Source organism: Nicotiana tomentosiformis, chromosome 2, assembly GCF_000390325.3.
Source record: "Nicotiana tomentosiformis chromosome 2, ASM39032v3, whole genome shotgun sequence".
NCBI lineage: Eukaryota > Viridiplantae > Streptophyta > Magnoliopsida > Solanales > Solanaceae > Nicotiana > Nicotiana tomentosiformis.
In genome coordinates this window covers 100,619,802-100,635,295 of record NC_090813.1, presented here as the reverse complement: position 1 = coordinate 100,635,295, position 15,494 = coordinate 100,619,802, and the positions used below count along the sequence as shown (strand labels likewise).

Here is a 15,494-nt window from a genome sequence, read left to right as displayed (position 1 = left end):
ATTAAATAATTTTTTGTAGCCACTTACTTTCAAATTTCAATTTTAAAATTATAAATTTCAAATTTCAAATTTCAAATTTTAAATTTCAAAGTTTAATTTTAAGCCTTAAAAGTTTGCAAACACTTAAGTATCAATAACATTGAATAAGAAAAATAAAATTTACTTTAAAAATAAAATAAAATTCCACGGCCCGCTAACAGCCCGAACACGTACGGACAAAAAAAACCCGAAAAAATACAGCCCGCTAACAGCCCGCAACGTTAAACGGACGGACTGATTTTTTTTGTGTCCAGCCCGTCTCAGCCCGCTCGTTAAACACCATTAGAGATACATAAACTACTGAAAAATAATAATAGTACTAAACAAGAGCAATAATTTAAGTGCTTAATTTAGTAGAGTAAAGCAAAACTGGATAAAAATTGGACAAAAGGGTGTTAAATTAAGCAAAGGCAAGATAGCCCAGATCTCGGGGGAATCAAATGACAAGACCTGTGAAGCAGTCGCCAATCAGCAGGAAACCAGCTCTTGTTCGTCTCCTCTGTGTTGCTGCTCTCTTCTCCATCATCCTTCTCGCCATTCAGTCCTCTTTCTTCACTGGTATGCTATTTTCTCCTCTTACCTTAACCCTCACAATTTTCTGTTCCATTTTTCTTTTTAAAATTATAAAAATGCTATTCTGATTGATTGATTGATTTCAAGCTAATTTAGAATGCCGCATTTTGATGCAGGCAGTTGGAATGCGGTAAATATCAGCCGAGAGGAAATTCGGATCTTGTCCGACTTCCTGTCTGATCTTCAGCAATGCGTCGTAATTACCTTTCTTACTTTCTGTTACTAATTTCTGTATCTTCTTCTCTACGCTCATGCTATAGAAACGTTAATTTTAGCTCATTTTGCTGTTACGTCTCCCATTTTCACATCCTATAGGAATAGTTTTACATCTCCCATGCTATACTAGTTGACCTTCTTGGAATTTAATTTTTTCCATGGATCTCAGCACAGCTATCGTATGCTCGATGATGATGCAAATCTGAGTCTGTCCAAGCTTGTTTCCAGTTATAACCTATGTTTTTTTTTTTTTAACTTCTGAATGGTTGCCGTGGAGTTGAATAGTGATATGCATTTTCAGCATCTTATAGCATGTATGCTGTATCAGCTCCACATGTTAGTGTTTCATTGTGTTTTTACGGAAATTCTGTTTCCAGGCTAACCGAGGGCTGGGATTGACGGCTCACATCATTGATCATTGCAATGTGATTCTCAAGTTTCCTGAAGGAACTAATAGCACTTGGGTTTGTCTCTCCTCAGTCTCCTCAATATTGTTTACCTAGTCAATTATCTACAAATCACTGCCCCATCCCTTCGATGTGTGTGGATTTCACTTGCAGTACAATGAGCAGTTCAAGATATTTGAACCATTGGAGTACAAGTACGACGTTTGCGAAGCAATACTTCTGTGGGAGCAGGTTCTTCATACTTGTTATTCACATTACTTGATGCTTTTAAACTTGTTTCGAGGCTTCCACTAGTAGTACCGTAAATAAACTGGGATTATCTGAAATGCAGTATCGTAACATGACGACAGTGTTGACAAGAGAATATCTGGATTCTCGACCTGATGGATGGTTTGACTATGCTGCAAAAAGGATTGCACAGCTGTAAGTTATTTGCTCCATCTTCCATCATCATCATTATCATTCACCCTCTTAATCAATTAATGAAAGATTTAATGTGATTAGCTCTTCATATTTTATTTCGTTATTTCCTTTTTAGTTTTCTTTGTACAAGAATAAGGGTGATATCCAAAATTGCAACAACTATCGGGGTATTAAGCTGCTTAGTCATACTATGAAGGTGTGGGAGAGGGTGGTGGAGCTAAGGGTGAGGAGAAGAGTGTCTATTTCCGAGAACCAATTTGGGTTTATGCCGGGGCGTTCGACTACGGAAATCATTCACCTTGTTAGGAGATTGATGGAAAAATATAGGGAGAGGAAGAGGGACTTGCATATGGTGTTCATCGATTTGGAAAAGGCTTATGATAAAGTCCGAGAGAGGTTTTGTGGAGATGTTTGGAGGTTAGAGGGGTACATGTGGCCTACATTAGGGTGATTAAAGACATGTATGAGGGAGCGAAGACCTGTGTGAGGACAGTGGGAGAGGTCTTGGACTATTTTCCGGTCATAATGGGGTTGCATCAGGGGTCGACACTCAGCCCTTTTTTGTTTGCCCTGGCAATGGACATACTGACTCGCCACATCCAAGGGGAGGTGATGTGGTGCATGTTATTTGCAGACGACATTGTTTTGGTTGACGAGACGCGAGACGGTGTTAACGCGAGGTTAGAGGTGTGGAGACAGACCCTGGAGTCTAAAGGTTTCAAGCTGAACAGAATCAAGACAGAATACTTGGAGTGTAAGTTTAGTGGTGCTACTCATGGAGTGAAAGGGGAGGTGAGGCTGGATTCACTAGTCATTCCTAGGAGGGGAAGTTTTAAGTACCTTGGGTCTATTATACAGGGGGATGGGGAGATTGATGAAGATGTCACACATCGTATTGGGGCGGGATGGATGAAATTGAGACTTGCTTCCGGTGTTTTCTGTGACAAGAAGGTACCACCAAAACTTAAAGGTTTTATAGAGCGGTGGTCAAACCGGCTATGTTGTATGAGGCTGAGTGTTGGCCAGTCAAGAGCTCCCACGGCCAGAAGATGAAGGTAGCAGAGATGAGAATGTTGAGATGGATGTGCGGGCACACCAGATTAGATAGGATTCGGAATGAAGTTATTCGGGACAAGGTGGGTGTGACCCCTATTGAGGACAAGATGCGGGAAGCACGGCTTAGATGGTTTGGACATGTGAGGAGGAGAAACACAAACGCTTCGGTAAGGAGGTGTGGGAGATTGACATTGGAGGGCCTTAGGAGAGGTAGAGGTAGGCCGAAGAAGAGTTGCGGTGAGGTGATTAGGCATGACATGGCACAACTACAGCTGACCGAGGACATGACCCGTGATAGGAAGGTGTGGAAGTCGAAAATTAGGATAGTAGGTTAGGTAGTCTAGATTATTCATAACGGTAGTGTTAGACTGTTAGTACGTACTCTCGCATTTGGTTGGTAGTAGGCTTATTTGAATTTCTGTTTTTTTACATTTCGATCATCTTACTATCTTGTGGTGTATGTTGCTCTTACATGGTTTTTCATTTGTCCCGTTTTGTTTTCTTGTTATTATTGTGGTACCTATGCTTGCCTGAGCCGAGGGCCTATTGGAAACAGCTTCTCTACCTCCACAAAGGTAGGGGTAAGGTCTTCGTACACACTACCCTCCCCAAACCCCACTATGTGGGATTATGCTGGGCATGTTGTTGTTGTATTTCCTTTTTAGTTTTCTACTTTGCCTGTATGCAGAGGAGCAGACAAATGTTACAATCAGACTCTGTGTGAAGAACATCTCAATCTAATTTTACCAGCTAAGCCTCCATTTCACCCTCGACAATTCAGAAAATGTGCAGTCGTTGGTAATTCTGGAGACCTGTTGAAGACGCAGTTTGGAGAGGAAATTGACAGTCATGATGCAGTAATACGAGACAATGAGGCCCCTGTTAATGAGGTAAATTAGCCCTTTGTCCGATGAAAATAAAAATGCTTTATGACTCGAAGCATTTCCAAGGACCCTATGTCATGTCAGAATCCATGTTTTAACACAGGGGCGGTTGGGCATGAGAAGCGTCGTATTCTTTAGTTTTTTAGTCTTTAGCTGTCTGACCATTTATAATCATCGTTCTGTCAGTTTCCTCAAGTACTTTTTTTTTTCAAAAGTTGGCCATCATTACACTTGTGTTCTTCGTGCCTCTTGCCTTAAGGAATTGGCTTTCTGCATAGCATGTAATATCAATTATGAATTATTTTTTTCTAATCTTTGAGGGTATATTTTTCTTGAGAAAGCAAGATAAAAGAGTTAACAACTTGTGGCTAAATATGTCGATACTGCCTATGGATGATGATGCTACTGTGTATATAAAGTACCTATCAAAAGAATTTTTCTTGATAGTATCTCCCTGTTATATGCTATTAAGGCAAGTCCCTTATTGTCCTGGACATCATGTACTGATGCGCCTAGATTTCATTGTCAATACAATTCTCCCGTTCAATCAACTAATTGCGCCTAGTTGGGGTTCATTATATGAATCTCACCACTCTATTCGGGCCCAATTCATTCAATACTAAATAATTTGTCTTTTAAGGCAAAGTGGGTGTTATCTAACTAGAGGTCTCTACAACACAATACTCTTACTTAAATAAGTTACACCTTCTATGATACACTTTCTATTTTGGGACATCCCAAAATGTTTGAACACCATAATATTCGTATACTACTTTCACAGCTGTCAAGAATTTCAGTTCATTAAACTATTGTACTTTTAAACTTTGCTGTGATGTTTCATCAACTATTAATTTAATATGTTTCTCCCACTATCACTAATATAATATATATGTCAAATAAATATCCTAGACCTGTGCCTAGTCAATGTTGCATATAAAGTGAAGCAAGGAAGTACTTATTAAAGTATTTTTTTTTAGATATCTGTATGTTTACAGGCACTCTTAAGTTGGATTTTAGTCCTCATTCTGTTGTATTTTGCATATTCGTAAAATTCTTATGTCATTATCCATGTCGCTCCAGGTATTTCTCTCCATGCAATACTGGTAAAGCATATGTTGTATTTTTGTTATTTGATCGACTCTATTTGTTTAGAGAAAAACTAGCTTTTTATGCAATATTGGCCTTGTAACTGAGATTTGAGAGTGCTGAAGACTACCAGCTTTTTAGTAGTCATTAATCTGCATAATCTGTTAAAAGTTGTATCGATCCAGCTAAATTGTGAAAATAACTGTTTATAAACATGTTATGCAGAAATATGCCAAGCATGTTGGCCTGAAGAGAGATTTTCGCTTAGTTGTACGAGGTGCTGCCCGAAACATGATAAAAATTCTCAATGGTTCTGGTAAATTATCAGAAAACCTATTTTATTTTCCTGAACATTTGATGTTATACTTTTTTCCTTCTGTGTTTATTTTTTATTCAGATTTATATCATGCTTCTTCCCATTTTTCCATTTTCCTATATTGACATCAAGACAGAATTATGTCTGACAATCTTTGATGTAATGCACTTAGCTCTAAGCGGCCATGTTATGAACATCAACCAAACAAAACTTCTTTAATAATCTCATTTTCGACTAATTAAACCAGCATTCAGCGGTGGTTCTGGGTTTTTGAGTTCTACGGAAAGAATGAAACTCTAGGTGTTTTGAGGCAAGGTAATCACTGTATCGGAGATGAAATACAGATGCCTATGTCTGCTCCTCATTGGTGCAAATTTCATGATGTATATGATTCACACTCAATGGTAGACTTCATTAGCTTTGTTTGCAATTGAGGCGTAATTGTTATTTTTACTTATTAATTTTTTGTTAGACTTCATTAACTTTGTACAGGAATATGACATTCTGTATAAGGCTTTCCCCTTCTTTTGCTTTTTTCTTTTCTTTCCTTTTTGCTTTTGGCATAGGGGACTGCCCACTTTTGTACTTTCCGATCAATTTCTTGGTGTCTGGATTTGATCTTTCGGTAATATCTTTTGCTTACTGATCAGAAGAAAGAAGTAAAAAAACTCACTACCATTCAGCGGCAGGTATTAGTTTTTGATGGTGTGTATTGATAATGTCTGTAATTTGAGGATTTTAGTGTTTTTGTGGTTAAGCAAACTCTAGTCTTTTTGTTCTTTTTGTTATTTGACGTGTGATGTAGGGTAGTTCATGCTTGTTATCTGTTGCAGTGTGTATGGTTCTTATGTTGTTGATATGAGTATGTCATATTAGGATTTCAGTTAAACTTAGGTGAGCACACTCTGATGCACTGTAAAAAAACCTTCAGATTAGCAGCAGTAGTTGGCTTTTATAATGCATATTAGTAGTGCCGTGTACCCTTACTTGTGTTATTGAAAGTCACCGGCTAGAAATAGCTTCTCGTGAAGAAGAATAATCAACTCTTCTTTAATGATCTAATGGTTGTCCATTTAAATTTGACCAATCAGGTTTTATGCATGATGACTTGTATTGATGAGGGATTCAAGTTTTTAGAGCCCTTTAACTTTTCGAGAGTCTCAACCTAGCCCTTTAAATATTGTTAAATTCAACAAACATTTTATTTTTGGTTTTGTCCTTCTGTTAAAAAGGGCAAACAGCCCTCAATAATAGAGGGCAAAAACGGTGTCTAGCATTGACCTCGGTACCCCAGTCTATTTAGCATAGGTTCTAGGATCATGTTTGTCAAGTCCGTTAGCCTTTCTTAGCTGATAGCTTTGTGACAGACAAAAGGTATATGAAAAAATGTCAGCTGAATATCGAAATAGCTGAAGGGATTGAAAATGACTTTCAGTAGCTTGAAGGGCTATTATGTTTTGGTTAATAACTCTTTGCTATTTATGTTCAATTACTTCCAATTCAGTTATTTGTCATTAGATATAGGGTCAAGGGTAATTCTTATCCTTTACAGTTGTTTAAGTGTATTGTTGATATTAGTTGGTCAGCTACATTTCTTATTCTAATGAAGAGCATTTGAAATATAGTACTTAGTAGTTAACTGTTTACTGCTCTTTTTGTGATTGTTAGCAATGATGTGGATGTGATTTGTGATATAGGAAGCAATACTCATGAAACTTTTACTCATTATTTGTTGCGATTCCTTTTTTACTTGCAGACGATGAGGTGCTTATAATTAAAAGTGTCATCCATAGAGACTTCAATGCAATGATAAAGGTAATATATGATTCAGATGAATGCTAGTCTCTTTTTATTTCTATGTTTCAGTTGAATTCTTTTACTTATTTGTTTCTACATCTTATTTTTCTTAAGGTTGTTATTGTTAGTTTTAGTTGTTCTCAATTTGCATATTCAATCTAGTGCTACCAGTGAATGATCATAATAGGACTTTTTAGTTGATACCTTTTCAGGAACTTGTTGAAGAATTTACAAGCTCAGATAAGAGTGCATATGTACTTATAAAGAAAAAAGAAATGAGGTAGCTACTTGTTTAAAAATTGAATGCATATCATGCCCCGCCCCCGAACTGATATGAACAAGAATCTGCATAATGGCAGGATCTTCTCAAGTATGGGCTACTTGCTCTCACCCACTGCATGTACTAATTAAAATTGAAATGAAATTTCCTTCTGACGACCACCTTGCTCTGCATCTTTTGACCATGGCTTCTTATACTTGATGCATGCAACATTTTATTAATTTTCACCTACTCTAACACTCTAATTGGAGGCATTTTAAGGAAACTCTGATGGAACTAAGCTGTATTTTTGTAGGTGGTGAAATATAGATTTCTTTAGGATTCTGAATATTGGTGTTGGTAAAGGATGATGAAACAACGAATGATGCCTGAAATCAATGAGAAATTGGTGAAATTTTGAGATCAAGATAAACCAAAGGAGGCTGTCAAACTCAAAGGGGAAGATGTGACTAACGTCTAGGATAAGTAACATTTTGGAGCATAAAACCTTGAAACCACACCCCCACCCCAAAGAAAAGGGAAAAACTGAATTAGAGGTAGAGCAGGGGAGGGGATTACCGAGGGATGTCGGTGGGATGAAAATTGTTGAACTTGGTTGCAGGATAGATTACTAAGTAATTTTCTTCAGAAAACAGCATAGCTTTGCATTATAATGGGTAGAACTGGAGATTGAAAATGTCTTTGATGATGCGATTGCTAAAAGCATAAGGGATTTGTTTATTTATTTTCAACATTTTGAGGCATATGATGATGCGATTGCTAAAAACATAAGGGATTTGTTTATTTATTTTCAACATTTTGAGGCAGTGGTTTTTACCCTCTTTGGGCCATGAACGACTTGTAAAGATGTGTGCTTGATTATGATTATAAAAGAAGCCCAACTACAATTTCATGGCATGGTGGAATATGATTTCATAAGGTGGCGTGGGTTCTGATGCTTTATGATACCAAATTCATTTGAGAAAATGACAGACCTCCATTATTCATTACAGAAAATCCGGAATCCGGTCTATCTGTTCCAAGGTATCGTACTACGTAGAGGTGCCAAAGGAACTGGGATGAAATCAATAGAACTAGCACTTTCCATGTGCGACGTTGTTGACATTTATGGTTTCACTGTTGATCCTGGTTACACAGAATGGTATGTTCTATTATTCCTCATCTTTTCCCTCGTAATTTCAGCTTTGTTAGTTACAAAACATATACACATTTGAAATACTCAGTTCAAGTTTTCTCTTTGCAACTCTATCCCAATGTTGAAAGATTGCGATCTTTCTGGAATATTCAACAGATTCCAACTACTTTACCCTTTCTTAACTTTTCCCTGCCATTTCATACATCTAAAGACCATTAAAAGTCATCTCTGTGTGGTTATTGCAAAACTTTGTTTTCTAGGACTCGATACTTTTCTACACCAAGGAAAGGGCACAACCCACTCCAAGGGAGAGCATATTACCAACTCTTAGAATGCCTTGGAGTAAGGACATCGGATTACTTCAGCTTAAGTTCAACTATCAGTTTCTTCATTTGTTGTTCGATGCTCTCACTAAGAATTTATATTTTAGGTCATACGAATCCATTCTCCTATGCGAGCAAAGAGAAAGCAAGACTGGTCCGATGTGCCTAGTCGAGAAATGATAAACAGCGCTCACAGAGCTGCATTGCGTCTGAAAAAGAAGCAAGCCGGGCAAGATGGCGTATTGGGACAATTTGTTAACTGTAAAGTATGGGGCAAATCAGGTCCCTATGGCACTGGGCCTACATCTGGTTCTGCAGATATGACAGATATCAGGAAGTCATCAAATTACAATCGATGGGAAGTCATGCCTTTTGAGAGCTTGAGGGAGGAAGCACGAAATCACTATATTCAGATGGAAGGTGTGTCTTTGTACAAGATGGATGGCAATAAGCTGGATGATCTAGTCTGTGTGAAATCTGAAGCATGAACCAATGGCTTGATATGATGCATCTATTCGAGTAGAACGTAATTAATTTTTTTACATGCACAAATACGAAGGAACCAAGTGATTTGGGCTCAACACCTCAAGCAGCTTCCTCTTGGAGTGTAAACCAGTGACAGCCACCACAGGGAACTCAGAGCTGAACTGCAAACATTTTAACCATCGTCCATTGGAAGTGCACGCCAAATATGACTGGAATTTGCATATACCTAGTGATCTAAAGGAATGAGCAAAGAAGGGAGACCATACTCTGAGCTGTCCTTACCTTTCTTAAATTACACGTTGATTTTGCAAGTAATACTTGGTTTCGTTGTTGATTTTCTTTCGTTAGGAACATCTTGCTTAAACTGTGAATTGTGATTTTAAAATCTCATTTCCAGTATAAATTGGATAGAGGATTTTAGTGCATGTTCTGTTCGCTCTTTTGGTAAGGACCCGTTTTTCTATCATAAAAACATAACATTAACTGAGAATGCAACGGAAGGCATGGCGTTGACGCACTCAGCTGCAAAGCAGAAAATAATCATAATGCTACAGCATAACTGAACGATTAAATCCGCAACTACAAAAACTGGAATGGGAAAGACCATAATCAATAGATGAACTCAAAAGGAGCAAAATGAAAACTACTAGATTACTAGTATCAGTATATCCCCTATAGCAAAAAGAATACAATTTTAAATCATCAAGTCGACTTCTTATTCTTGTTGCCACTGTTAAGAAGGTCGTCAGAAACAACCTTGAGTTGTTTCCTTTGCTTAGATTTTGCAATCTTTTTAAGCGTCTTTGGATTGGTGATCTTCTGAACCTTAGTCCCGGACTTGAGAATGTTTTCCTGCTTCCTCTTGTCTCTTTCCTCCCTCTTCTTCCTCTTGTCAACCTTGTTCTGCCTTATCTCTTCCTTGAGCTCATTCATCCTCTCCTTGTACGCCTTCTTTATCTCCTTCTCCTTTATCCTCTGCTCCAGTGTCTTCCCCTTCACGCTCACCTTCGCCGCCGATGATCTGTGTTTCCGCGGCTGTTTCCAATTCCTTCCCGATACTCTCCCTGCGATCACCCCATCGTACGTCGGCCTTCCCAGTACCGGCTTGTTTGGATCCTCCTCAGACGGAACCGCCTGTCTCTTCGACGCTGGAGCTGGATTCTCCTCCTCTACTTCCATGGCCGCTTCTCCATCTTCGAGACCATTTCCTAACTCTTTCTCTGCTCTCTTTCGCTTGTATGTTTTCCCTCCAAACCCTTCGTCCAGGCACCGAAAATCCACGGTGCACGCCATTTTTTTTTTTTTGTAAGACAGCTGCTTCCTCTCGATCTGCTATATAAAGGGCGGCTCTAGGTCTAGGGTAAGGCAAGCGCCTTACGCACCCAAATATTTAACGCCCCAAAAATAAAAAGCACCACTATATTATTATAGAGTATAACATATAATCCATAATTTATATTTATATTTATATAATTATTAATAAAAAATTTAAATTTTAATAATTTTTAACATTTGGTAGACGTAAGATTGAATGAGTTAATTGGATAAATTTTTTTCATTAAATTAAATGATATATTTATCTTCTCCTCAATTTTATTTTTCTTCCTTTATGTATAGTCTTTTTCATGGTTCTCACGATTTTACTTCCTAATTTCAACCCAAATTCTCTAAATTAACTTTTCTTTTTTGTTACATTTGATTGATCCACACACCGGAAAGCAAGTTCTTTTGTGTTTCATCTTTTTTAACTAAGAAATCTCCGAGATAAATGTCGCAAGTTTCAAAACACGATGGATAATGGGCTCACCCTTTGCCATTTTCACTTACGGGAAGAATTCAATACCATATGACGTGTGCTTAACTCATACATCATGAGTTGTGCTCTCACCACTAGATCAAAGTCATGTAGGTTTTTTTTGTATCTCAATATTATATGAATTTTATAAAAGAAGTTTCAGTGTCTTTTTAATATATTTTGGGTTTAGGCCACCAGTTTTGTTGGCCCGCCCCTCATTGACGATCAACAACTATTTACAGACTACTGCCCCACGATGAACGTATTGTTCAACCAACTTCATTCACATTTGGTAACTGAATGACACACTCACTGCCATTATTGTTCTTGTCATTGTTATCTTATTTTAAGAGAGACTCTATAAATTTGATTGAGAATGTCAGGGGTGGACAAGTGGCTCTACTAGGAGACTAGTAAAGCCTTGATTTAGGTCCCCCAAAATTTTTAATAATGAATTTTATAATTTTATTTCAAATTAGACAATAATAATGTTAGTAGAAAAAATAAAAAAGTACAAAAAAAAATTGTAAAAAAGAAAGAAAGGTGTCTACTATTTAATAGTAAAAATATTTTTAAAACTTTGAATTAAACTACTTAAATCTTCATATTAGTAAATATATTTTTTTACAACAATATCAAAGGTAACGCAAATACATGTCTAACATCTCATTATTTAAATTATTATTTTTTAATATAAATAATAATATTACTATACGAAGTTAAAGACTTTATGTCATTTAAGAATATATACTATAAACAACAAGTATGGAAGAAAAAAAAGGGCAAGATTAATTTTTTTGCATATATGTGTGTATACGCACTAATAAAAAAGCATAAGGCGATCTTATTAAAAATTGGCTTTAGACCACTAATTTTATGGAGCCGCCCTTGGCTATATACCTCGCAAACCCTAATATTTGTATGTCACTTCTTTTTAAATTTTTACCTTTACCAATTGTTCATCTTTTTGGGTTGGGCCAAATTTAACCACGATATGGGCCGTCCACCGTAATGTTTAATCGCAAACTTAACTGAAATATGAAATAGGTTCCTCCTCACTTATAATTGACATTATGTTATGTTGCAGAATACAGATACGTATTGAATTAAAATTTAAAACCACAAAGCTACTCATCTTGTTGCCACTACATAACTTTTAGCTTGAACGAAATTTGTGCTACTAGAGACATGTTGACTTGCTTTTGAACTGTGTTACAAAAAAATTAAATTGCAAATTGATGCTTTAATTGTTGTAATTAAACTTAATTCGTCTAGTGATATTAATTCCCCTCCCCCTCCCCTAGTAAATGCTAAACACAAATCTTTAATTGCACGACACTCTTATAAAATCGATTGGACGTAAAGTTAATGTACGCCTTTAGAGTAGCTAACATTGTTGATGCATTAGCATGACTTGTATGGAGGGCAATTTTGTTCTTTTAAAATATAAAAGTTTTATACATATTTGGTAGAAAATATGTTACTAATCTTCTTTCCCACGGGAATTGGAGATCCGAACCCAATTTTAGTGGATTATGGTTCAAATTAATATAAAATTGGATCAAATATGGTCCAAATTACTACAAAATTTTGACCATGCTATAAAACCAAGAGTTGATTAATTGCATGAGTAATGTAATGTCTATCTTTTTTCAACATGTGTAAAGTCTTTTCAATGTGTTTAAATTTTTTCATGATTTGTCATAAAAGATTTATTACTAAAACATGAGAAGCATTGGAGAAAATCTACAAACAATTGCACAATCTAGTCTAAGGAAAAAAGTTACAAGTAGAGGAGTAAAACTGATCATTTGCGAAAAGAAATACACCGCTAGAAAACGTTTGTGACTGAGTTAAAAACTATTGCCCATAAAAAGGAAGGAATGTGATATAATTGGCAGAGTGAAAGGCCTTACTCGATCTTGCTAAATATAAAGATATTGTTGTTTGACCAAAAAGTGTAACTTTCGGCTAAATTATTAAATTTAAGTTATAATGGGTTAAATCTAATTAAAGATAATAATTCTAGATTCAAATATGTAAAACGTGTGGGAGATGGGGACAGATCTCATAAAAGGTTGATCATAATAAATACAAAATATTCTTAAAGTGTGAATAATAACGGAGATGTAACTAGCAATAAATAATAATAAATGGCATTTAAGTAAAGAGGATGAATGATTCACCAAATAATGGATGGATTGGACGAATGTTTCTCCTGACAATGATGAATGACAGATAGATTTGAAATTTGCTTTGATCAATCCTCGGATCTGGCGGAAAGGTGTGGAATAGTAGGAGCAAGAATCTTGATAAAAAGTAGATCTTTGTATTTTTACAAGACAGAGAATCTTCCTTTCAAAAAGTGTTCTTATCCAATGAATATTACATGACTCTATTATCTTTTCGTTTTCACTTATATCTTTGACACATATCCCTAGCAAACCCTGAAAGTACAAGTGCAGAGAACATTCAACAGAATATTCTCTCTAATATTCTATTTTGAAAACTAGACGTTACTGTTCTTTACACGATGCTCGACCCCGGTCGTGGTTGACATCCCAACCACGAATCTTGCTTCTCCCTGGTCGAGCTCGACCGACTCTTTTCTTAATGTTGTATTACGCTAAATATCCTTAGGGCAGATTTTGGCTTATACAGTTAGTCCTTCTGCTTATTAAGGCCGACTCCAGATGGCCTTGATGAGCAGACTATGTTTATCGTAGTTGGTAAAATTGGGCGAGCAAGTCGAGTAGTGGCGCTTCAAATGAGGTGACAACATGACCTTTTGTGAACCGCAACCTTTGGGGTCACATTGTTTCAGAATGACGTCATGACATCATGCGTCATTATGGCGTGTTTTCCCAATGCTTTGCGACGTTTACCATGCCTTTGCCGTTTCGATACCTGCACTGGGTAATGATGGTCTGATTTCTTGGTCCTCACGCTTGAACTCTTATAAATAAGGACATGAGACCATTCATTTGTGTTTTGCATATTCTTAATATTGAATCTATGTGTCTTCTTCTCTATTCTTCATATTGAATCCTTGTCTTGTTTTTCATTCGTTATCGCGTATCCACTCTCCTTATTTTGGTGATTCCAGTTGCTTCCAACACTACTATACTTGAAACATCTTCTCTCGAAAATATGGTTAACGCACCCTCTGGTTCCGGTATAGCAATTGACCCTATCCCTTTGGCGGTGCGTATGCCTCCTCATGGCGATAGTGTTTCTTTTGCTATTGAAGACGAGAACTTTCCTACGGTGGAGGAAATAATCCCTTGTAGTGAAAAAGTTAGGTCCGACTTTTCGAAGATGCCAGAGGACGACCCTGAGGTCTCGGAATCGGCGATGAAAGAGGTCGATCTGGCTGAGCTAAGAGCAAAGTTCAAAATTCCTGCCCATGTCGATATAATCCCAGCGGGGCACGATGTGGTATAGATACACCGCCCCGGATATTGCGCGTTCTATGCGTATCTTTTCTACGTTGGTTATTTCTTTTCTCTCCTCCCATTGGCGGAGGAATTTTGCCGCTATTACGGCGTTTGCCCGGCCCAACTCTCTCCATATATCTACAAGCTTATCCGCATATAGACGAAATATGCGGAATTGGCCGGGGTCGGGGTCATACTCTGCCACCCGATGCATCTCTTCGCCCCGAGTTCTATAGGGGGACAATGTTGCACTTTCGCCACGGAGGAAGTAAATGCTTGGTGGTGAAGATGGACAACAAGGCAAATCACCAATTATGGATCAACTACATTTTCGTCAAGACCGGGGACGTGATGGCCAACGCGCGCGAATTCCCTAAGAGTTAGAATTTCGCCCGTAAGTATCCCTTTTTTGTTAAGTGTTTGTTCTGCCTGTTTTAATCATAGTCTGACATTCCGTCCCTTCCTCGTGCAGTCGAGACTACGCCCCCTCATTTGGTTGGGGACATTCATGACTGGGTCAGCCAGATTTTGCCTCACACGGTGGGGATTCGTGAATGGCCGACCTTTTTCAAGAAGTTCGGGCCTGTATCTTTCGCGAACGGCGAGTTCATCTAATATATATATATATATATATATATATATATATATATATATATATATATATATATATATATATTATGTCTATACTGTTTTGACCTCATAGTCGCTTGCTTGTTATAGTTTTGTATAGGGAGTGACTATCTTTTAATCTCTCATTTTCAGCCCGAGGATCTTCAAGGAGATCGAGGGCTCCTGCTCCTGCATTTCGTAAAAGGAAGGCTTCTTCTTCTTCATAGTCTGTTCCTGTTATGACAGCGACGAGGCATGCCCGGTCATCTACCTCTATTCCTTCTTTTTCCGCGGCTAGGTCTACTCGGTTGTCGACTATATCTGCAGCAGAACTCCCGAATTCCCCTTTGCATCATCTAGTAGACGAGGATGATGAAGAGGAATAGTCGCTGAATGGTGGCAACTTGCTTCCCCGCAAGAGGATATCAGTGGATGTCAGCGAAGGAGTTGTCCGAGGGGTGAATTCGGTGATGGTTGATTTTGTCATCCGAGAAACGGCGACCATAGATCTTGAAGATGACGCCGAATTACCGCCCGTGATTCCGCCATCGTCTGAAGCCGAAGAGGGCATGTCTCTCCCTGAGACCGCGATGGAATTTGAAGGGCCATTGGTGGGAGTCTCTGACGACTTA

The 15,494-nt window shown here is 37.7% G+C and overlaps 2 protein-coding genes across 2 annotated transcripts; one reads left to right on the top strand and one right to left on the bottom strand.

The window, feature by feature from the left end:
- The first annotated feature begins 357 nt into the window (after nucleotides 1–357).
- LOC104095268 (sialyltransferase-like protein 1) lies at nucleotides 358–9,446 on the top strand. Its single transcript, XM_009601353.4, has 11 exons — nucleotides 358–597; nucleotides 729–808; nucleotides 1,206–1,292; nucleotides 1,389–1,466; nucleotides 1,567–1,658; nucleotides 3,403–3,604; nucleotides 4,910–5,000; nucleotides 6,757–6,815; nucleotides 8,070–8,218; nucleotides 8,473–8,554; nucleotides 8,643–9,446. The coding sequence occupies exons 1-11, from the start codon at nucleotides 480–482 to the stop codon at nucleotides 9,021–9,023; spliced, it is 1,419 nt and encodes a 472-aa protein (XP_009599648.1). The 5' UTR covers nucleotides 358–479; the 3' UTR covers nucleotides 9,024–9,446.
- Nucleotides 9,447–9,558: 112 nt separating this feature from the next.
- Nucleotides 9,559–10,428, bottom strand: LOC104095267 (uncharacterized). Its single transcript, XM_009601352.4, has one exon. It carries the CDS (start codon nucleotides 10,312–10,314, stop codon nucleotides 9,724–9,726), a length of 591 nt encoding a protein of 196 aa, XP_009599647.1. The 5' UTR covers nucleotides 10,315–10,428; the 3' UTR covers nucleotides 9,559–9,723.
- Nucleotides 10,429–15,494: the final 5,066 nt, after the last annotated feature.